Source organism: Gavia stellata, chromosome 13, assembly GCF_030936135.1.
Source record: "Gavia stellata isolate bGavSte3 chromosome 13, bGavSte3.hap2, whole genome shotgun sequence".
Taxonomy (NCBI): domain Eukaryota; kingdom Metazoa; phylum Chordata; class Aves; order Gaviiformes; family Gaviidae; genus Gavia; species Gavia stellata.
The window spans coordinates 4,870,440-4,894,757 of record NC_082606.1 but is presented as its reverse complement, the minus strand read 5'-3'; the positions used below and the strand labels follow the sequence as shown (position 1 = coordinate 4,894,757).

The window sequence follows — 24,318 nt, the reverse complement described above, 5'->3', positions numbered from 1 at the left end:
AAATCTTTACTTTCTATCAGCCATGTTCTGCACACCTCTGACAAATTTCCTATCAACACACTGAGGTAAGAACTTCTGATTTCTAACGAGCTCTTCACACAGAGATCCCACTGGCTGCTAAGGGATCAATATACACGAAGTGGAAAGGTGGCTAATTTTATTTCCTATTCATTTCCTTCTATCCCAACTGTCTCTGCAAGAAAGACATCCACCTAAATATTTTCCAGTTTCTGGGTCTGGTTTTGCCCTTGATCAGTAACAGGAAGGGGAAGACCTCAGCATGCCACATTGCTTCAGGGTATCAAACTCACTTGGCAAAACCTCTGGCAGATGAGCTACATAACTTAAGAAGATATAGTTTGTAAGCAGTCAGAAGTGATACCTTTAGCTCAGGCATGTTTATTATAAGCTGCATAGGTAGTTTAACATCTGGGTCCTTTGTATAGTCCATAGGCACAACGTTTGGTGCCATTTCATGGTATCGGCCATGCAACCTGTAAACAAGCAGAAAAAAACCAGCCAATAACCAATTTTAAATAACCAATTCCATTCATACAGTCATCAGACACAAATTTGTCTTGCAGCATTAATTATTATTTCTAGTGCACAAGTCTGAGCCCAACAAATTCCCATCTTTTGAAAAAAAAAAAAAAGAGGGCTTTGATGCAGTATCCAGCATAACTGCTACTAACAGCCATGTGTAATTTGAGGTGTTTCACACTACCTGTATATAACATTTAAGCACCGTATAGGTACATGCACAGAAGAAGTAGGCCTGGACCAATGTATTAGTACTGTGAGTATAATGCAGGGATCACATCTCAGTGCAGATTATTGGTTGATCTGCACTACACAAGAAAAAGTTGTTTAACAGCTCAAAGAATTTAAAAGCCAAACAATATGCAACTATGATGCTAGAGCCACAGTATCCCTGGGAGACCTTACTTCTGAATTAAAAAAGCTCTTTTCCTATCTGCGCCTCATTAACATAGCACATTTAAGTCTTACAATTCTAGCACTGGCTGACACCAGCACACAGACGATTTCTACTTCATTCCATTTCACATAGTTTTGTTTCATTCTTGGCTCAGCTTATTCATTAAACCACTATATTTTAAAGGCAATAAACAAGTGTTTTTTCTAAGAGATGCAAGTCAAACATTCATAAACCTAGTTTCACTCTCTAAAGCTTGCTTATTGTGCTAACAGTATTATGTTATATAGTTTTGGCAAGGGAGCTGGGAAAGGAAGAGTCAAAGGCCATGAAACACATTGATGTTTCTAAAGGTTTAGAAGCTGAATACCAATAAATTATAAAAACTCTCTCAGTCTCACGCACAACCTGGGCAAAGACTGCACAAATGTTTCTACGATGTTACTTCGAACTGTTAATCCCACCCTTTATTTGCTGTCTCCAAATATTCCAGTGAATGAGTTCAAAAGTATAGCCCAAAAGCCAAGAGAAAACTGCCATGTGTAAAGAAAACATCAAATTAAGCAGGATGCAAATTTTAAAACTATCTTAGCACATTTATTCTCACCAAGATGCTCACTCAAACTAGGAATAGAAACATTTCGAGTAAAATGGGTATCCAATTCAAACTCACCAATGGATCTCAAATTTCGAGCTCTCAAACAAACTATAGAGAGAAATTGCCTGGTAAGTAAAATATTACCTGTCTAGAAGCAATTCATGTATTAGAGAGATTAATTCTACCGATTTTCTTCTTTTACCAATTCTAGTGATATCTCGTTCTAGCAGACAAGTATCTAGAATCCAAGATTCTGTCAAATAACAGCAGAAAAAGGTTGGCGAGGGAACACATGTATCCTAGTACTCAAATAGTCAGAGATCAATATATGTAGCATGAATGTATGACCTGCCAGTCCTCTATGAAATATCACATGTGTAAAAAGAATAAGAAGGAAGATTACGTAGTTGCTGGTCACAGAAAACTTAGAAAATGTCAAGTACTATAAAAAGTAATTTTTATCGTATGTGAAAATTTTGTCTTACACCTAATTCATAAACTGCTTAGGGCAGAAAGTGGTCATTTTGCCATGTCTTATATACTAACACAGAGTATTCTGATCTCTCATTAGGTCACATGTACTACTTGTATATATATTAAGAAGTTATATTTATTATTTTGTGGCTTATTGTCATTTTAACAAAAAAAATCCTGCCTGCTCACTAGGTATACTATTACAAATAGAGATTAACATGTTTTAAATAGCAGAACATAAACAAACCAGTAATACAGGAAGCAATGCCTCACCAACCCCACTGTCAGCCCCACAAGCAACTGAGCAATTTCAGATTAATGTGGGTAATGAATGTCAAAAACTAGGAGAAAATCATCTACAGGCATCTCTTTTCTCAGCACCTCTTTGGTCATGATTATGATGTGTCACAAAAAACATAGAAATGGAACATAGAAACATGTTTTGTCTGGATCTCAGTAAACTAATGTCTTTACACTGTGTGGCAATATATTGTAACATACAGGAAATTAAATATCCACTGATCTAAGCATATTTCAGCTGCTTACCACAGCTCACCCTGACATTTCATAAATACTGTGTAATTCAAGATGCAATAGCCATTTCCCACTCCAGCAACTGATTTCTCTGTTGTAAACAGCAGCTATAAAGATGCTCCTAAATACAATGGAAAAAACAGCTTAAAAGCACTTAAAGGAAAGCAAACCTTTCAGCCCAAATAGCCATCTAAGGATTATTATATTTTTTTAAAGCTAGAATACTGAAATGGTGTTCTAGTTCATTGGAATGGCTCGACCGTTGTGGGCAACATTTCAAAACATGCTAGCTGGCAATGCCTACTTATTTTAACTGTCAAGATTTTCTTCTCTACTTTCGCTAGTATTAGACTTTTCTGTCTTTGCTTTGTCTCCTCCAACAGGGCTATGAATACAAACAATGAGTTGGGCATCTGAAAGGAGTTCTCCATAACGTCTTTCAGAAGACACGGAAGGGATTGGAACAAAGCAATCTACGTTTCATAGTTTACTAAGCTTGTTATATTAATCTAAATTGCAAGGTACAGAATTTCTCTTAGTTTTCAATAAACAACTCTGAACAAACCTCTTGTTTATTAAAAAAATAGCTGAGTCAATTTCTACTGGAAACAAACACATGACAAGTCTAAAAATGTAGGAAAGTATCTGTTACTGAAACACAATCATATCACAAGAACAAACACCTGTTAATGGTAACAAAAGAAACAGCCATAACAGTGTGAATTTAAAGTTATTTTAGTACTGGGAATAACACAGTGCTACAATAGAGACTGAATACTAAGATGACAAATAGAAAGTACTTATGATGGGTACATAAGCACTTCATTGTCACCACTGTGACTCGCAGTGATCTGGTACTCAGTACTATTTTGGTAGAAATACTAAAGCTTCTTACAATGGTCACCAAATTAAGTAAGAAATTTTGAAAGTGTTATCTACAGAGCAAGCAATATTATTCCAACACAAGAAATACCCTTGTAAGGCACGTGACAGGTTGCAATGCTGTGCCCCGGATGCTATTTGCTGTGAAGCAACAACCTTATTTCAATGACGGGGGCTTAGATGGAGAGATATTAAAGAGAGGGCACAGCCACAGCTCTTACCAGCTGCTTACTGACATTCCTCTTCTCAGGGTAAAGGTTTAGTCTAACATGTAATATCAGTGCAAAGTAAACCCATCATTTCTTGCTGACAGAATTCAGCATCTTGTCCACAGAAATTAACACAACATATTTCCACTGAAATTAATCCAAACTCTCCAGTAGCTGAAAGAAGGATCTGATTTTTCAACTGGAAGGTATTGTGTTGTTAATTGCGAGGCACTTGGCAGAGCAGTTAGGTTTTGTATTAGATCTAAGAACTGCCTTTCTTGTCCCACAGATAGCAAGTAATTTGTGTCTTCTAGTATAAGGCCAACAAAAGCACTCCTACTTTACTGTGGACAAGGCATCTACATTAACTGTAAAGAACATAGTGTGTCCACCTAATGGCACCGTGGTAAGTACAACTACCCAAGACTGATGCATTCTCTCTTACTGTGCTTTTCCTACTACTTCAGACATTGAGTTTTTGCAGTTCCTTCAGAAAAAATGATACTACCCTAGCACATTTACACCTCAATACAATGTAGAAACACTAATTTCAGAAAGCACCTCTAAGAAGATATTCAAAGCATCCCTCTGAGGGGATTAGGTTTTAGCTAAAAACATTGCCAAAGGACACAGAATATAAACACTTTCCTTTGGTTTGCTGCCACAGATTACAATAAAAGTGATTCCTCTTCCCTTTCTACAAGGAGTTATAGCCAGAAGCATTGAGTTGAACAACGCAGCTGCTGACAGAACTCAATTTTTAGAATCAGAAAGGGAAATGTATGCCCAGGGATGGGAGGTGGGCAAAAACAACCGAAGCAAGAAAACAACTCCCCCGCCAAACATCTTTACTGTGACATATATATGTCCCTACTTATAAATGTTAATACATGCAGTTTCTACAGCCTGTGTTTTCTTCAGAAACATCCACAATGCAGACAATATTTGTTTATATAGAAATCTGTTACGATAATATGTTCCCGGTCCATCCATTTCAAGTTATGTCTTTCTTTTATCTCTGAAGATGAGCAGAAGGGAGTTTCCAGGCACCAGTAACTAGACAGCCTTCCAGCACACTGCCTCAGGCTCAGCAGGACTCTGCTAGAATTAGCTGGAAGGCAGATGATGGACACAGAAATGTGCAAGTAATTAAGAGCAGATTTGAGGGCAGCTCTGATATCCTGTTCTCCTCCCACTAACTCTTCCATTAATTCACCAAGTTGCTCAAAGATCTGTAGATGTAAGAGCTTTCCACCTGAGTGGATTTCACACTAACGCATCCACATGAGTCTGTAGGAAGTGGCTGTGATCCAACTCCAGCAAACTAAATTACAGCAATAAAATAGTCTTTCACACGCTTTTATCTGCAAGGATCCTACAACTCCGTGATAGCCTTATTACATGGCATGATTAACTAATATCACAATGAAAAAGGCTGTAAGATTTCTCTAGCTTAGGTTCCAAAATGAACACACAGTATGTTGCACAAGGTCCATTATCCTTCATAATAAAACAAACAAAAACCCAAACAACAACAAAAAATAGTAACACCTTTTCCCACTCCAAGTTCTTTATGCTGGAAAGTTCTTCAGAGACACCATGCACTGTTTTATGACAAACTAAGCACTGGATTGCCAGTCTCTCAAATGACCAGATTTTGTAGAAAACAGGTAGAAAAGTAACAGAGCTGCCTCAGCCTCTTACAGGATTCTCAGAAATTCATGTATCACAGTGAAACACAGACCTTCTACATGAGTTTCAGCAACACTTCTGTTCACTTGAGCGACCTACGTTACACTGGATGAGTATTTACTGTTTGGCAAGGAAACTGGATGCATTTCTGATCAATTATTCTATAACACAATGTAAAGATCAGTAGACGCAAGGGTTATTTACACTCATAATCCTCCTGCCTTTATGCAATACATCACTACATCAATTTGTCATACCACTGCCACACTTGGACCAAATACTATGACCAACACTGTGAGTCAGACTCAGTAATCATCTCTCAAACGCTGCAAGAATTGGCACTGCACAGATTACTGACCGTTCTGACACATTTCTCAATAACATTAATTACTAGCCATAAATAGAAAAGAAACAAATCTCTGTGGTAAAGGCTCTAATATTTCTCCTGTTCTTATAGAAGCTGTGATAACATACGGAACATGTTTCGAAATTATGTGGTAGTTAGCTGACGCGCTTGACAGATATAATGTGAGCAATTGCCAAAATAGCCAAGGACGGTAGATACTGTGTGCAGGGGAAGAGGAAGGTAAAAATAAAAACTGGTACAGAACCAGTTCTCAAGGCCAGAGAATGAGCATAATGAGATGAGAAGGAACCGCACAGGTGCAAGAAGAAAGTTCAACTAGCAGACACTAGAAAACAACCACCAGAAACCACCAGAGACCCCTGAAGACCCCCTCAAGAATCCCAAACTGCATGTGTAAAGACTAGGCAAATATGTTAATTAGTTCCCGGAAATAAGATGAATATGTATATCAATTCCAGGAAATCTATTGCATATATATGTAATAGGCCAATATAAGCTGCAAACTAACACTGTTTAGGTATGCACGCTAGGTGGAATTATCCCCCGTGCATCCGGTGCCGCAATAAAGAATGCCTGCTTTCTAACCTACAAACAAGTGTTAGAGAGTTCTTTTATGACCAACTTTTCCGGTAACAGCAGAAGGTACTTCAAATGACTTGAACACATCAAGAGCAGTTGTAACCTAGAGAGGGAATGCTTTTTGTCCTTCTACTCAGCATGCCCCTCAACAAGAAGCATATCTGAAAATAACCTAAAGCTGCTTTAGCTAGCTGCCCTAGTCACGCAAAGATTTATGGCTTGTCAGGGAAGCAACGTAAGGTTTTGCAGTGCTGTTTGAACACATACAGATTTGGAAAGGCTGCCATTAGCATATACAGACCGTTACGTATATTCGGAAGCCCAGGATCTGCAACCATCCTCACTGTCTTTGCAGTAGCGACTACAGATCCTGCAGTGATATTTGCTTCTAAAAATTCTTCTGGATGCATGCAGAAGCATTTTCTCGTTCCTGGATGCACTCTCTTTGTTGCCAGGATGCCTTATTTACTCTGCATGGAAGAAGGAGAGGAAAAGCCGGCAGTGTTTACAAGTGCCTTCCCTCTCACAGATGACAGTTAGGAGGGAACACAGTGGCAAATTTAATAACAAATTTTATTTACTGATAATGCCCTGTTCCCACAGATTTTGGTATATGTTTAAGCTTAATGTACTATATCCAACGATTAAGGCTGTGATTCTGTATCAGTTTAATCTAGTCTAAACCCAAACTGCTGCTCTGCTCTTGCAGAGATTTCAAGCCCACCCACCCACTCACCTCCCTTGCATAAGGACTAAGACTTAAGAAACTGCAGTGAGGTTCAGGGAACTGATGTGTTTGAAAATACAAAAGTTTTCACAGTCGGTTCCTTGAGGTAACTGATGCAGTTGCAACAGCAGTACTGCCTGTGCAAGTAAATGGACGTATACTTTTTCTATTGAATTAATCAACTAAATAAGGGCAGAATAAAACTTACCCCTGTATGCAGCAGAAGTTTTTAAACTAACTCAGCTGCCCATCAACCAGTGAAAAGCAAAAAAGCTGTGTTCAGAAAAAAAAACAAATGAAAAAATACAGTATTGCCTCCACAGCCTACTTTGTGTTTATGCTAACTTTCATTCCAATACTTGTGAGTATTTCACATGGTAAAAAAGGTGGGTCAGAGTCTGTCCCCACTTCTCAAGGGTGTAACATCCTGGAGTCAGCAAGGGTGACACTTCGTGGGTATTTGCTGGACACACTTGACTGGGATGTCTCCAAACTCATAACAGACCCTCCAGCTATACCTGTATAGACCTGAAAAAAGAGATTTCTAAGCTGACACCCTGCAGCGATTGTTTTAATTTGCTATTAAGCTTTGAGAGAAAGTCAGACTGTACTCAAGGTCACGAGTGGGTTTGTTAAAACACAGAGCAGCTCTTCCTTGGCTTGATATACATAAATCACCACCATTAAATGTAGTGACAATACATTACAGATGGCTGGGCTGCCTTTGTAGTAACAACTCTGCACTAAGGAGTGCTGAAAACAAAAGATAACAGCTTGTAATGGCTCACTGATTAGAAATAAATAGAGGCTTTAAAGTGGCCTTTAGAACCTAATAAACATCTCACCAACTCTGGTCCTCCTTTCATAGTACCCATCAATATATATCCTATTTATTCCTAAATAACAGGAATGCATTCAAAAACTTTAACATTACGATCAAGACAATCCCAGAATAAATTCTAGATTGCTCTGCATATTCAGAGAAAATAGCAAAATGGCTTAACTGGAATAACAACGCAAAGCAGTGAGTGCAGATGAACTCCAAGAGGAGTTCACAGGAGTCTAGCGTGACCTGACCAGAGACTGACTGTACAGAATGGAGTAAACTGAATCAGCAGCAGGTCCAGGGAAGCGCTCTGTTGCTGTGCAGTTGCACTTTCAGTTATTCACCACAATCAAAGCTATAGGCACTTGTCCAGATGCCAGAGTTGAACAGAACAGCTGGAGAAGGACTTCTTGTAATACGCAGAGAATTCACCACTCCAGAGACCAGCAGGAGCACTTACAAGTCTATCCATGGCCCTGGAAACGGGCAGATGGGAGCAGTCAGCCCTTCCGAGCCCCTGGAGACATAGATGGCTGGAAGCAAAAGCAGCAACAGCATTCAAAATGGGATTGCACAGACTCAGGAAAGAATGCATCGTGCTGATGCAAAGACACTGATGGGAACTGATTTACACCTGATGCTACAGAGGCTGTAGCCCCCTACCCATGCAAATTGTTAAGGTGCACATACTCTCTTGTCCTATAGTGCTATTACTGCAGATGGACAAATGTGTGATGAGAGAGCTGAGGAACAAGCCTAGACAGACCTATATCCATAAGTCTACCACGCATAGAAAAAGTTGTCACAACTCAAAGACAAGAAGGTTCTTTAATCTGGGGCTGAGAAGCTGGGGAAGGAGGGGCCTTCAGAGCTGACTGCAACCGATCAGGGAAGTACTGTCAGGGTCTCAGATTTATGCCATACACTCACAAACTGCTTTTGCAATAACAGTTAAATGTTGCACATGGTAACTAAGGCATAAATCTCTGTTCTGCAGCAATTCCACAGTGAATTATCACCTCCAAAGACTGCAAGAACTTAAAACAGTCTATTAGAGAAAGGGGTCTACCATATGAAGCTGAAACCAAAATGATAGGAAACTTGGTGCCACCTCTGAAGGCACCAGCCAGGAATGTCAGACAGAAACTGGAACCACAACTCACTAAATTGCCACACTTTGACAAAAGGATAAAGAACAAAGAATAGTGCGAAACACAAGCAGGAAGAGTTGCAAGGTGAAGGAATTTTGTTACATTCCTGTTACTAATATGCCTTGTCCCTTTTGTGCTTTCCAGGTGGAGTTATTTTCATTGTATCAGTAAAATACAATAACTGGACACAGAAATAAGATTTATAAAAAGGCAGCATAAGAGGAAGAGAAAAGGTGGACAGATGAGCCTTCTGCCAGCTTTTAGTTAACACATCAGATGTTCTTTCATCTCTGCAATGCAAAATGAAGCAGTACAAATTAAGTCAAGAACCACTAAATAAACATCCTCCTAATCCATCTGCAGTAAAATTAAAAAGAAATTCTGCCTGAGAAATGTTTTTGGCAGATAATTTATAATAATAAATTTATTCTAAAAGATCTAGTTATACTTAGGAAGGCTTTGCCTTTCGATACATTTAACTCTGCTGTTCACAGAACTACATGATGCATAGTAAGTATAGATAAAAGTGGTTTAGAGCATTTTTCCTTCCCTGAAGCACCACTAGAAAACCTGCTCACAGGCCTCCTTTCTGCTGGTGATTCAAAGAATCACAGAATGATTGAGGTTGCAAGGGACCTCCAGAGATCATCTGGTCCACCCCCCTGCCAAGCAGGGGCACCTAGAGCAGGTTGCCCAGGACCATGTCCTGATGGCTTTTGAATATCTCCAAGGATGAAGACTCCACAACCTCTCTGGGCAGCCTGTGCCAGTGCTCTGTCACCCTCACAGGGGGAAAAAAAAAAAGTGCTTCCTTATGTTCAGAAAGAACCTCCTGCGTTTCAGTTTGTACCCGTGGCCCCTTGTCCTGTCACAGGGCTCTGTCTTCTTCACACCCTCCAGATCCCAGCTCACTCAGCCTTTCTTCATATGAGAGATTCTCCCGTCCCTTAACCATCTTAGTGGCCCTTTGCTGGACTCTCTCCAGTAGCTCCGTATCTCTCCTGTACTGGGGAGCCCACAACTGGACAGAGTAGACCAGTACTCCAGATTCCACACAGATCAACACTGAGAATGATTTTGTCCTCATCTGAGCCTAACAAAACAGATGCAACCTGACTAAAATATAATAAAGGAAAGCTTTATGGTACAGGAGATGCAGGAATTGTCTAGAAGCTTTTTTTTTTTTAAATTCATAGAGGATACAGAAACATAATTAACAAGAATAGAAACATGATTAACAAGAAGATCAATAGCAGCTTCAGGATAAACATTCTTCCTGTATGTAGTTTCCTGCACAAAATTCAGGAAGATTCCTAAGCGTATAGAATTCCCCCAAACTTTATTTCCCCAAAGCTGGGAATATGGGAATTTCCCCTTTCTGCATATGAACCCCAAACTTTTTGAAAGATGGGATGTGTTAGAAAAACAGGAGCTGTGTTCTAACCCCTCCTTCCATCTGCATAGCAACTTGCTCCATAGGGAGGATGGATGCATCTCAAGCAGCTCTGTGCATTTGCTCCCTTATAAGGAAGGCTTTCCAGAGGCTTGGAGGAAACCACTGCTTATCTCTCCAACTTAACTCTCAGGCAGGTTTCAGATTTAAAAAACAGCATATAACTGAATTGGCTAGAAGGGCTCCTCTGCACCTCACCTTTCACCCGTCAAAAACACACCAAGAAACAGGCACAGAAGAAAATGCAACAGAATTACGATTTTACTTCAACAAAAAGGTTCAAAGGTTTGTTCACTGGCCAGATGGCGCCTAGCTTGGTAATTTAGTGCTGTATTCCCCCAGCAGCTATCTAGCTAGGTTAAGTCAGTCTCAAGCTATACAACTTTAATTTACAGATTTCATGCTTTTTGGCTAGGACAGACAACCAAGAACACCTGTGTTTGAGTGCTTGGGTATTTGCCAAATTGCACTAGTCTACAGGGAGAAATAGAAACAGATGGGCTGTCTAGCAGATAAGCATTATTACTGGAGTAAAAGCTTGTCTGCTAGAAAATCAGATTTAGAAAACTGAGTAAGAAAAATACTGCCTTATAAGAGATAACTCAACCATTTGCTCCCATTTACAATCACACGAGAAGCACGTTATATAAAAAAATTCATTGCCATGAACAAAGTGTTTTTCCAACCTTTCTTTATATGTCATTTTTCCCTCTTATTCTTGTTTCTTTCTACTGGACGTTATCCAGTACAACAAATCTTTTTTGAATGGCGATGCCCAGAACTGGACAGCCTATTCCTACTGAGGTCCAACAATGGTGACTGGGACAGAATTCTCCCATTTTATATACAGTGCTGAGGTTAATGCATTCTAGAGCTACATTTCCCTTTTTTCCAAGAGCACCAAGGGCTTTTGTGGGTTTTGTTTGTTTGTTAAAATTATCCTCACTTTGCTTAGATCAACTAACCCCCTGCCCCATTTTTTTGTTACATTACATTTTGCACTTGCAAATTTTTCTCAGTTCTTAGTACTTGACTGTGTGAATTTCCTGTTGCTCATTTAGGATCTAATAATTTCTCTAATATACTGAGCACTGTTGAAAAAGCTAATCTTGATCTTCATAGTGTCTGCAACCCTCTTCACCTCAAGGTTTCTTACCATACTTACAGATTTTCTAAGTATGTTCAATAGCACCTTAGCCAAAGCTTAGCGTGCTTATACAGGTAGAAAAGGACTAACACATGGAGGAATATACGAAAGGCTTTACCAAAATAAAGATATGTTGCACCTGTTTCTTTTCTCTTACCCACAAAAGCAGCCACTCAGAGGAAGAGATTTGCTTTTAACAAATCCACAGTGGCTGCCTCTAAGCACGTATTATGTTCTAGGCACTTACGAACTTATTGTCTGCCAATGTGTTCTGGCATCTCTCCATACACCAAAGTTGTGTCCTGAAGTTATACACACTGGTCTAATTTCCACATTCTCCCTAAGAAAAGCAGGGCATGTTTTCAAAGCCCTAACATGTACCTACCAATGAAATCAGTAACAACTCTAAAAATTTGTCAGATGTCCTATGAGTATTTTAGATAATGTTTTGAGTCAGTGATAACATAAATGTGTCTATGTTACCCAACATTCTTTAATATGTTCTTGCCCTGAGCCCATGAGTGAATCCTCTTAGTTGTGTTAAGCACATTTCAAAATTAATCATCTTTAATAAAGACTTAAGAGTGTGTTTAGGTTTTCTGGTGATAAGTAGCTACCAAACACCAATAATGATCTATGGTTTCTATTTTTCTCTTCCACCAGGCATGCTTGCCTCTGCTGCAGTCTAACTTACTTTATTTTTTTTCCAAGATCCATTTTCATTATTCTGTGTTCATTTCTTCTTCATTTTAAATTCATAAATTTTACTATTTTCTGATAATTTGCAGATTATCCACACTCAAATTATCAATCAGGAGAACGTGTCCTCAACACCTTTGACCACAGCCTGCATTTATGTTGATTTAAGTTGATGCTGGTACCAGTCTTACATACTAAAGTTAGACTAGGCCCATCTAACACCTTACTGGTACTGAAATGCTAAGTCTTGCTCTCCTCTCCTTTCCTCTTTTTCAGTTGCATTTGCTCGCTCCAGCTCTTGTGCCAGCTTTAGCACTCATCTGATCCCTCAGAGAGCTGATTCAGCTCATTAAACCAGCAGAAAATAGATTTTTTTGTTGTTTGGGCTTTTTGTTAGGCTACTCTTCCTGTAGGAACAGATAAAAACACTTAGCCCATTTCACCTAATTGCAATCTCATGCTGGTTTACATCAGTTCAAATCGATCTTAATTGGAACTGCCATATTCATCCCTTCATCCCCACCTACACAACTGTGCCCCTTCCCTCGTGTCCTTGCTAACACTCATGCAAATGGATGGTGAGCCAGCCAGGATGGCTGACTTCAGCCAAAAAGACTATCCTTTTTTTTTTTGGTAAGGTTACTCCTTGCTGGATTGTCTCACTGAACGTCACAACTGCACAAGAAATTCAGTTCAGCCTAAACAGAACTGGACCTGCACTTCCTTCATATCACATGTGAGAGCATTCCGCAGTGCATGAAGAAATGCACAGCAATAGTTACTTCCCTCTTAACGGAGGTGGGGACATGCTAAATCAGTAAGTGCTAATTAACAAGGGGGTCATAACCCATTTTATTCCCACTCAGTAAAACTTCACCTCAAACATGCAAAAATACCTCTTGATTCTACACTACTCCTTAGACAGTAATTTGTTTTCAACAGTTTATATACAGTAAATAAATGCTATTGATTGTATTACTATCTGCCATACCATCAACTGATTTTGTATAGAGGTTCCTAATAAGCAGAAACATCACACTGTGAGGATAAGGCAGAAGAGGAAATACAATGATTCCAAGCGACTACTCCTTCTCCCATGATTTTAGACCTTTACAGAACTACTTCAATGATTTTATTCTTCTAAGCATTTTACAATCAAACATTAATATTCAGCTTTGTATAGTGTACTTTTCAAACAGAGCATCTATTTTTCACCATCCATTAACTTAATCTCTTACCCCAAGAATATCTATTGATCACAATCATATTCTAAGGTTGCACTGTTTCTATAAGTATTTTTGGGTTTGCCCTTTTTGATACAGATACAGTCATGCAAAATCATGCAGGCAGCAGCTCCCTTACCTCCTATACACAGCCCATAAGCAGAAAAGTTTTCTTTAGCCTAACATAAATAATGTAAGAGCATGCTTTGTTCTCTTCTCAGGAAATAGATTGTTTCCTTGTAACTTCAGTTACAAAATACAAAATGTATTATTAGGCTTTCACAGTACTCAAGCTGAGGTCCATTCCATGTTTCTTACTGGAAGAAGCTACACTTCTATTTCATGGTAAATTATAACAATTTTGGGTGTTACCATTGACATCACTCATGCCCTTTTACGTTACTGAAGAGAGAAAAGCAAACCAAGACAAAATGTTTATTTACATTTCTATGCTTTTTAGAGAAATACCACTTACTAAAAATCTATCAGGGTTGTTTTAACTTAAATACCATTTGCCACATTCAACACTTCACTGTTCTTTAATTGTTCTATTTAAATGACCAGGTCTACCAGATGACAATAACACCCCTCAGAGATACCGTAAGCCTCAAAAAAATATTCAGAACAGCTTTTTCGCATCTGTAAAATGTAAAAACTACATCTACAATCACTTCTAGCATGCTGCATGTAAAAATAGTTCAAACTATCCTTACCAGGCAGAGCTTGCAATCTGAACAGACAAGACAAAGGAAATATTATCCTCATACTTAAAGGACACAAAAATATTAAGTGTAGGTAACATAGACAAATCACAGTGGCAATTTGTCAAAGGTGGTCAGCTGCTTAAGAGTAAGAAAGCAAACAGGAGCTTCCAATTCCCCAATCCCTATCCCACCCATAGTCCCCATGTCACACTTTCTTAGAAAAGCATCCTCTTGTTCTTGAATAGCAGGAGAATCTTTTCCACAATTCAATGCTGCTTCCTTTATCAAGTCTTATGAATTACAGTGACCTCCTCTACTCTATGGCACACTTGCCATGCAAGGGAAAAAAAGATTACAAATCATCTGTCTGCAAAAGTAGTTTCAAATTACACAGTTTTGAAAGAGATACATGTAGTGTTCTGTCCAGCACTGTGGAATTTGTAGTACTGTGCAATCTGCCTAAATCAAAGAGGAAATAAAGATCCATTTCTACTCAGATAGTCCTTTACACTGCCAACAGTCCTGCAGGACAATGGAGTGCCCTTACTGAAATAAATTGTGACCTGTTTTTACTATTACCAAAGGTCCAGTGTGCGCTACAGTCTCAGGTTTTGGACATGGCATACACCAAAAATCAACCCCAGAATACTGTTATATAAAAAAATTTGCAAATCCAGATGATTTATTGTTGTGATTTTTACAATGTTCTGAAACACTGTCTTCAGTGCCCTGATATCAAACTAAGTTTGATAACATAAGTTTTAACACCAGTTTTATCTCAGTCTCACATGTCAAGAAAAACTGAAGAAAGCATGTGAAAGTTTTATGACAATTCCGTCCAGAAATATCTCTTCATTTCAGGCAGTTTTTATCTGCTTGTCAAAGCTGCACATTGCAAACTCATTCTCTACAAGTATTTTTTTATCCACTGCAACCCAGGAAAAGAGAACAGAACTTGCTGACTCTTCATTTCATAGCCAGATTTTGCAATACTGTAAATTCCTGTTTGCCTACCATACAATGACATTTTCTGATTTCATTACTTTAGAACATCTTTTCTTGAAATCTGCAGTGTATTTTTCAAAGTACGCTTTCCGCGTTTTCTCAGTTGCACATGATGGTTCAATTTACAGCCTGAAAATGTTGTTTCCCAGATTAAAAAAACAGTTTGCCTATTCAGATTCAGCAGTTTCCTAACTACAACTTCTGTGGAGATGTTCAATTCCTTGTTTCCTTTCTTTCATCAGCATTTTACTGTTCTGAGTCCATTCCCCCCCCCCCCCCCCAATGTTACAGTCTTACTATAAAATTGGTCACATTTTATGTCATATTCTTTAAATTGGGCCTGTACTGCACACGTTTTAGCCTTCCTATTTGTCCACAAATTTTTCTCTAGATGTATTTTAGATTTACAAGTACCAAAATCAGCCACTTTTCTTCTTGCAATGGAAATCAATGATTCTTTCAGGCTAATGCCAATATTTTCTTAGAGAATACCCCAAAGGAGAAAAAGAAATTACTCCTAAGAGCAAGATGACATAGTATCACAGTTTACAAACCACTTGCCCTAGAAGGGTCCAAATTCTCCAATTAGATCGGGTATTCAAAGCAGCAAAGAGAACCTTAACTTACGTAAAATGTAAAATCCTTAATTCATAATTATTTCCCTCACAGGAACACAGTACAAATATAAGTAATTCACTGTTTATAAAGCTTTTAACAATTTTGAGCTTAAAGGGGATTTTAGAAATATGAAGTAATTTTTTCAGTTTATCCAATCCAAACAAATTAATTTCAGAAGTTGTGTATCAAGGTAGCCCCGTGAAACGGAAGAACAATATCTCTTGATTTTTAAAAGACTTAGAAAGTGGCTAAAGGTCTGTTTTATACAAGAAATTACACTAAACCACTAGGGATTTTTTTTTTCTGGCTATAAAATGTATGTATCTGAGATTTGGTGGCTACACAGGGACATCTTTTATTCTGTATCCAACTGCTGGAACTAATGACGGTACAGGAATATCACCGAATCACTTGTGAGCACAAAGTCTCTGTTATTTTGGACTCACAGGTGCTTTTCTGAATGAATTGTGATGACAAATTCTGTTATTGCCAAAGTCAGCCTTGTCAAGCAGAACTAACAACGTTGCAGCCCTGATAGAACCTACAATGACCGTTCATTTTTATTTATGCTACATGACATTTTGTAGGGTACCACAAACACAGAATGACACCTCTTTATAGCTAACGATTATGCATCATTCCTAGAGGTTCGCAGCTGAGGAATGCTTTGCTAAAGAAGTTACACCCATGCTATGGTAATTCACTTTTGTGAGGCCTTTACTAGCTTTGAGGACACCAGTATCTCTGCTGGAGCCAGCCTGCATTAAGCTTAGCCTATCTTTGGGCCAGCTATCACCCACTCACTGCACACATTCTGACTCATTCAGTCACACCATCGTGTATCACGAAAATGTACTCCAACAATGTGACTAAATTTTAAATATAAGAGGGACCTGGACCAAATTAAATCCTGGCTTAGGTGGTGGCACTGTAATGTTCTTACTGCACCATGGTCTCAGAGATGTGCACTGCTGAGGAGTAAGCATATAATTTCTCTGTGAGTAATGAGAACAAGGTATGCAAGAAATTAGCTGACATACCACATCTATTTTCCCAGCAAAAAATAAAGCACCCCACTCAAAGCCACATCATTAGTTTTTGCCTTGACAGAGTCACTGAACATCAGTCTTACTCAGGTTTACAGCAACAGAGCAAAGGCAAAGAACATTTCTCTCAGAGACCATGCCTATTTTTGACCTCAAAGCAGCTCGCAATGCTTATGAAAACAAAGGCTTCTTATGTCTGAGAAGCTATTCAAGTTTGAGAATCCTGAAGCATTCTGAGCTCCTAGGTCTAGATACATACCACAGGTCTCACTCCCTAATGGGGCAAAAATCCTCAGGAAAAACAAGTGTATTGACAGGACAGGATCTATGTCATACTTTTACAGATCCTTAATCTGAATGGTTAGAAGATCAAGAATCCAGGGCAGGATCCAGGGCAAGAAGTCAGCATATACATTGGCAGAAATTACAGTTTGGCTCAACCCATCACTACTGAAAAAACCCAAGTCCCTTCTACTGCAAACAGTGATCCCAATCATTGTGACTTTCTGTAGGGAAAGTTTGTACAGAAACAAACATTCTCAGCACTCTGCATTTTAAGTTCCACCAGTTTTCCCCACACTTAAGTCCATACCAAAACCTGTACTGACTGAAGGATTGTTGGTATAACTGAGCAGAAAAGCAGCAAATTCCTTTCATAGTAAGTCACTGGCTCTCAACTGTTCAATAGCTTATCCCTAGAAAAGTCTAGGATATTGACATTACGCTAATCGCCATCTGTTTCCCTATACGCATCTACATACTGTAAGTGTAATTTGAGTTCCATCCTACACTTATTCATTCATGCAAAATAACTAGCTTTATTTGGTTTCCTCAAGTCAGAAAAAAGATTTAGTCCCTTCCATACGAATCACAAAGGAAAAATTTAATACAGTTTTCTTACCGAAGGATTTCTTTCCGAGTGAAGAATGTGCAATCCTGTTAAAAAACAAAATATGTTATTGTACTATAGAAATATTGAAAACAACTGCAAAGAATTATTTTTCAACCTTTTGGAAGGAAACTCAGATCTGGCAGAAAGACATTAAAGATGCCATTTGTGTACTGTCTGCTTTTGACTCAGAAAGCAATATAGACTATAAAATAATTGAAATATCCTAGGGACAGGGCTATCAGTAAAAAAAAATATTGTTAATGTGAAACTTCAGGAGAAAAAAAAAAACAGCAAAAAAACCCAGGTTGCTGAAATACTTCCCACTGTGGAATGACCAAACCAGAAACAAAATTAAATCAAAGAACCAAGGTATAGGCCAAAAACATTCAATAAATGGATCTAGAAAGCTATAAATAACAAATAGGTGAAGAAAATGATCTTCTAACTTGGAGTATTCCTCTATTAGAGACAAGTGATTTAATAATAAAAGTAATGTACTTATTTATTAGTTATTAACTCTTCTTGCTAGCAATTACTTTGCACTGTGGTCACTTCAGCAAAGGTTGCAAACTCCCCTATGTTAGGAACATGGATAAAAGGACAGCCCCTGCTCCAAACAGCAGACAAACTATTCAGCTTTCCCTGTGGTATCACACAATTTTAAATAACTTACTAGAACACAGAGTAGAGCTGGCTGAACATGAAAGAAGAGCTTATAAGCATTTGCTTGCATTCTGAATGGTTCTCTGGTGGGACTGCATTTAGCCTGGTTTAATTCACACTTTATGAACATCTGCGTTTTGCTAGAAGAATTCACACACTTCACACAAGAACCATAATATGAGCAGTGAAATAGTTTGCATTTCATGTATTTCTACATCAGTCACAAAACAAATTATATTTTCAGGTGCTGTGAGGAACCGTAACAATCAGTCCCAGCCCATTAACAGAAATATCCCCTAATCCCCACTATCTTGTCTAATATATACTTAGGGCAAACTCTGCCCTGCATCCAAAGGTAGAACACTGGTGGCAATGACATATTGGGTGATCAGTTTAGAACGTTGTTCAGGTCATAAATTCAGGGAATATGCATCTTCTTATCTTAGTGCTAGTGGCTGATCAGGGTGTATCTATAGGGAACAATAACCAAACCATAAAATTCTTCCTGATTATCCACCTCTCTCACAGGCCCATGTGATGTGGCAAGGCATTTACCTAAGAATTCAGCTCTTAGTACTTTTACTCCTTTAATGTAAACATATTTGAAGTAAATCATATTTTTAAATCAGCTAGTGACAAGGTAACACCAGACTTGGTAAGTCATACTTAAGAGTACATACAACTAGTATGAGTCCCCCAGTCCTGCTCTTCAGTCAACTAGTTAAAAAGCATTTCTTTCCTAAGCTGAGAATCATTCTGGCTAAGTGCCTGCTTCTTCCAAGGAGGGGAAAAGCAAATGATCACAGCTAGCTGAAGCAGTCAAACGGCTTGTCTCAGGTATCCAGGTATGCTATCAGTCCTGCATGGTATCAATTATTGAGTTTGCTTGCTCTCCTCCATATAAAGTGGCAGGAGAAGCAGCTCCTCCTTTAGTGTATTGTGTAGCAGAATAGTGTTACAAGGCACAATAGCAAGCACCTTGTGAGCTGCTCACACCGATGTCACATTGTCTGGAACTGCACAAAGTGAAATAGGAGCCAGCTGGTTAAGTCTTCATTAATTCCAGCACATTCAACACTTACAGTCAAACTGTCACTTAAGGATGCTTCATTTACTAATGAAAGGCAGGTGCAATCTCACAAATAATTGTAATGCCCTCAGCAGCAATCATCCCATAATTACATAGGCTTGAGAAAACAGCAGAGACACTGTTACTTAACTAGAAAGCTGACAGGGAATTCATATGCAAATGGAGATAAAGATCAGAAAGAAAAGTTACCCTTTACCTTCCAGAAATCATGCAAAAATGCCACTGGAAGACATATTAAGAGGTCAGATCATAAACCTTTTACACTGAAGGTCCACATAATTTATTTTTTTTTTTTTTAATCTGAGTCACCTCACGTCTTTGGCAAACACTATTGTCTGCCTTTTTTTTTTTTTTTGATCAAACAAAATTTTTACTAATATAATCTGAAAAACACTGATGTTTAAAACCTTTACAACAAAAGTAGTTGCAAGTATCTGCCTGACCATTGTTACTGCCTGCGGTATTCCAATGATGCCTCTCAACTACATGGAATTGCGTGTCAGGGATGAGGGATGTCAAAAAATTTACAGTGGTTTCACAGACCACTTGCAGAGATCTTAAACCTACTCAGGGTCAGAGCACCACAAATTAATTGTGACCTGGCCTACACTTTTGATCCACAGCAAGATCATACACAGCACTTAAGAAATGCTTTACCATTAAGAAGCCTGCCTGGTCAAGTGGCAAATGGCAAAGCCATGGCTCCAAGCTACCTCTGAATGGAAAGCCCAGCCATCTCTCTTGCTTCTCTCAGCTTCTTATTTCTGCCTCTTCCTTTAGGCGGACTTGAGTAGTACAACAGCATCAGAGAACTCTGAAGGAAGGAACTAATGTGTTTGGAAACTAACCTAGCAAAAACATATTCATTTCCAGCTTGGATCATTTCCTTTTAGTGGCTTAGGATGTAGTGTTGGTAGTGCTGGTACAAGAGATGAAGCTAAAACCAGTATCTATTGATAACAGGAAAGAGGTGCAGGACTGCCCTTTTTTTCCCCCCCTCTTTTTTTTTTTTTAAAAGCACAGCCCTAAGTTGGATTAAAGTCACAATGGAACATAATTAGATTTTATAGTTGCTGGAACTCCAGCAATTTAATTCTGATTTAATTAAAGACTTTTGGCCAAAGAAACAGGGAGGTGAATCATCCAATTTTCTTCCGGCTACTTCATTCATACAGAAAATACACAATGACGGACAATAAATAGTGAACTAACATGTTAAATTAACTCCCTCGTAAGGAAAGGTGAGGCAGGTCCTGGAAAGCATTTGTCATTTATGCATATGATGACATTCATCTTCCTTCAAGCCAGAGATATCATGGAACACATTTGCTATTATGTGGACTGTATTTGAGTTTATTATGAACTTAAAAAGCAACCTGTCCATTCTGTCTGGACAGTAAAGACACTGGGACTCCCGCTAGAAAAGTACAAACTAAATACTGAACAAAATGTTAAGAGTTTTCGTAATTCTTATCAATTAAAGATTTATGGCAAGAATTTATCCTGATAATCATTGCTTTTATTTCTAATGCTACACAATGGCCTGAAACACTTCCGCTAACAGGAGGCCCCTTGGGGGTTTTAGGTTATTTAGAATAGAGGCTTTGGCTTGAAAGGTCACCTACTCCAGCCCCTGAAAAAATACATGCTCCATTTCTAAGATCAGCTGTCCCACTCGGTCTGTCCTTGTGCGCTTAATAATCAAGTTAATTTGAAGTCTGACAAAGGATCACTGCTGGTTTTTTGGAGGTAAGATACCACAAATCTGCAACTGCCACTTAACTTCTTTAAATCTAGCAAAGTGAATAAAATAAAGCAAACAGAAAATCTCCCATTGATTTCAATGAGATCATTAGTTTGTATAATGGGACTTGGTTCCCAAATTTGGCATTTAGGTGGCTTAACTGGTTCTTAAAATATTTTGCAGAGAAAAGAGTCAGATAGCTGGTGTATTTCGGTTCCATGGGTAGCTTTGCTCTTGGCTGGTAGTGTGACTTTCTGCAAGACACTCAACACTGCTTGTAAAGTAGGGTTAATGGTCTCTCTTCTTAAAATTTACCTCATAAAAGAGCAGAATGGACAGGCTGTTAGAGTTTTATTCTTCGATTTCCTATGTCAGGTGAATGCAGGCTTAGGACAAAACAGGAACAGAACGAAATATGGTGGTCCGCTACCTTTTCTGCTAGTCTGTAAGACTTTACTGCAAACTCCTAGATTGGTTCTGCTGGTTTATGTTTAGTTCTACAGTGATTTGAACAAAAAATAGGAATAGAGATAAATATCAGCATTCTCAGCACAGTTAACTTTACGTAAAGTGTACATACGCAGTGTAACATGTGGCCTGCTTCTGGAGCCATAGCTCATGTTATTTGTTCTGTTGGATATATTGCCAATACCAGAGCGCAGCATGCAGTTTATGAATGGCAGCAGAATCCACTGAATGAAAGATTATCACTTACCACTTTTAGAAGCAAGTGTGCATAAAGCAGTTTTCAAATTAAACTAATTTCACATAGATTAGCAAAACACTTCTCTACAGAAAAGAAGAAAAACTGGAGAAAGACACAATAGAATTAAAGAATAGCAACGCTCAAGTATGCAAAGCTACTGTGGAATATTATTTCTTAAACCCATTAAATGTGTATTTCCCCTCTAAGACAATACATATATAATTCTGCCTTCTATATGTATTGTTTCTTAAGGGCAGGTTTATTCTGATCCTGCAACAGCTCCGTTGGAAAGTTTTATAAATAAGTAAATAATATAAAACAGACTTAGCAATACAAAACCACTCCAAATTAGAAAAACAGTCTCAAACAAAAGCCAACAAGCCACAGATAAAGTAAACCAATGACTAACAGGAATTTTGACAACATCCTCAAGGCAAGACAGATTAGACCCATACAGCTATCTTACCGAGCAGCTTTTAAGAAATGGGAAGTACTGAATGCTGCAGCATTTTAAATGTTAATATTTCAAACAAATTATTTCAGAGGTTTCATTTTAAAAATATCACAAATTATGCTTTGTACTGTGCCAAAAGTACACAATGTGTGTAAGAACATTTACTCAAAACACCATGAAAACCTCATCCTACAAAGTAATCAAAAATCTAAGTTAGAAGGTGCTGGATAGAAGCAAATTAAAATGAATTTTTGTATAAGACCTATTATTAACTCTATTCCAGTAACATTTTACAAATGCAATACTTTTATCCTAGTTGCCATACAACGAAGACCAGTATAGAGTTATGCAAGACTGAGTCAGCAAGATATTTATGTATTTTCATCACTGTAAATAAACAGTGTCACTGGAAGTCATTGAGACTAGCACAAGTCTTTAAGTTGCATAGCTGTGCAAGTGCTTTAGTGAAGCCACTAAAAAAATCCTGTCAGAGCCAGTATCTGCATTAATAATAGTATTGGTATATGGACTTTTATCTTAAAAAATGCTGGTTGCATCAGAATGTCAACAGAGATGTTAACATCCAGCCTATCTTAATTTGTAATCATATATATTTTAGAACTACAGCCATAACTAAAACACTCACTGAGTTTCAGGAGGAAAAATCTGCAGCTATAAGAACCAGTTTATATATTTATACTGCAACATGGGAGTAAAAACAGTTAGACATTAGCAAGGACTGAGAAAGAAGCAAATTGTCAACAAATGTAATTTTGCTCAATCTATATATGCACCAAATGGTAACATGAAACCAGAATCTGACGAAAGGATAATTTCAGAAAAACCTTGTTCCATTATTATGCTACTTAAATTTGCATATTAACAGCAACGCTCTATCAAACTGAAAAGTACTTTTTCCAGAAGATCCTGCAGAACCTGTGATGAATACACTTCTTGCATTCTTGCAAAGGGTTCATTTTCACCAAAGATCCTGATTAAGTCAAGCACAGCTTTTTAAATCAAAAGAGAGCTTGATGACCTAGTTTCACTTCATAAATGGCATTTCTTGACAGATCGTAATGTAAATTGTTTCATCTGGCTTTGCATAATTCTCATTAAATACTAGCTGAATCCCACTTCGACTGGAATTTCAATAAAGGGAAAAAAATTGGCTCTGTAATAGACAGATTCTTGTGTAAAAGAACCAAGTCATTATTTCATATTACTATCTTTTATTGCAATATTGCCTAGAAGACAGCCAGGATAAACATCAGTTTGTTTTGAGGCTCCATTAAATAATGTAGAGTAAATAACCCCATTAATGAACAAATGCAAAAAGAATGCTTGCAATAAAAACAGTAATATCTGATATAAAACACTGTGCCCTATATTCTCTAGGTTCTCTCTCTTAGGAAAAAAAAATAGACCCAAATTCATATCAAATTCAGACCACTTATTCGAGTAACCCCAGAAAAGGCAATGAGATTGATTGAACAGTGGAGTAGTTTGTCCATAGCCCAAGCACAGCTTCTATGCATTTCCTACTCAATATAATTGTTTCTCAGTGAGAAATGCAGTGCACCGAGGCCAATATATGGCTCTGATGTCACTTTATTGTATACCTTTATTTTCTATTGCTTCAAGCATCTTTATACAGCAACACTCAAAGAAACCCTAAAATTCCCATTCATTTTCTTCTCTCATTATGAGACTTGACCTCCAAAATCTGTAGACAACTTTTAAAAGCTTAGTTTTAAGATGTTCTTTGATTGCAATGAAACACTTCTTTCTTGATGATTAATACTTACCTTTTCCCTAGCCAGACCTTTGTTAGATTTTGTGTTTTATGTAAAAACCACAAACAAACAAAAACCTAACCCACAAAAAAACCCCAAAACAGT

The 24,318-nt window shown here is 38.1% G+C and overlaps 1 protein-coding gene across 1 annotated transcript in view; it reads right to left on the bottom strand.

The window, feature by feature from the left end:
- Window positions 1–24,318, bottom strand: part of CIB2 (calcium and integrin binding family member 2) — a 47,369-nt gene that overhangs the window by 17,190 nt on the left and 5,861 nt on the right. Inside the window, 3 exon segments of the mRNA XM_059824111.1 lie at window positions 383–494; window positions 17,770–17,804; window positions 21,855–21,872. Coding sequence (XP_059680094.1) covers window positions 383–494; window positions 17,770–17,804; window positions 21,855–21,872 — 165 coding nt within the window.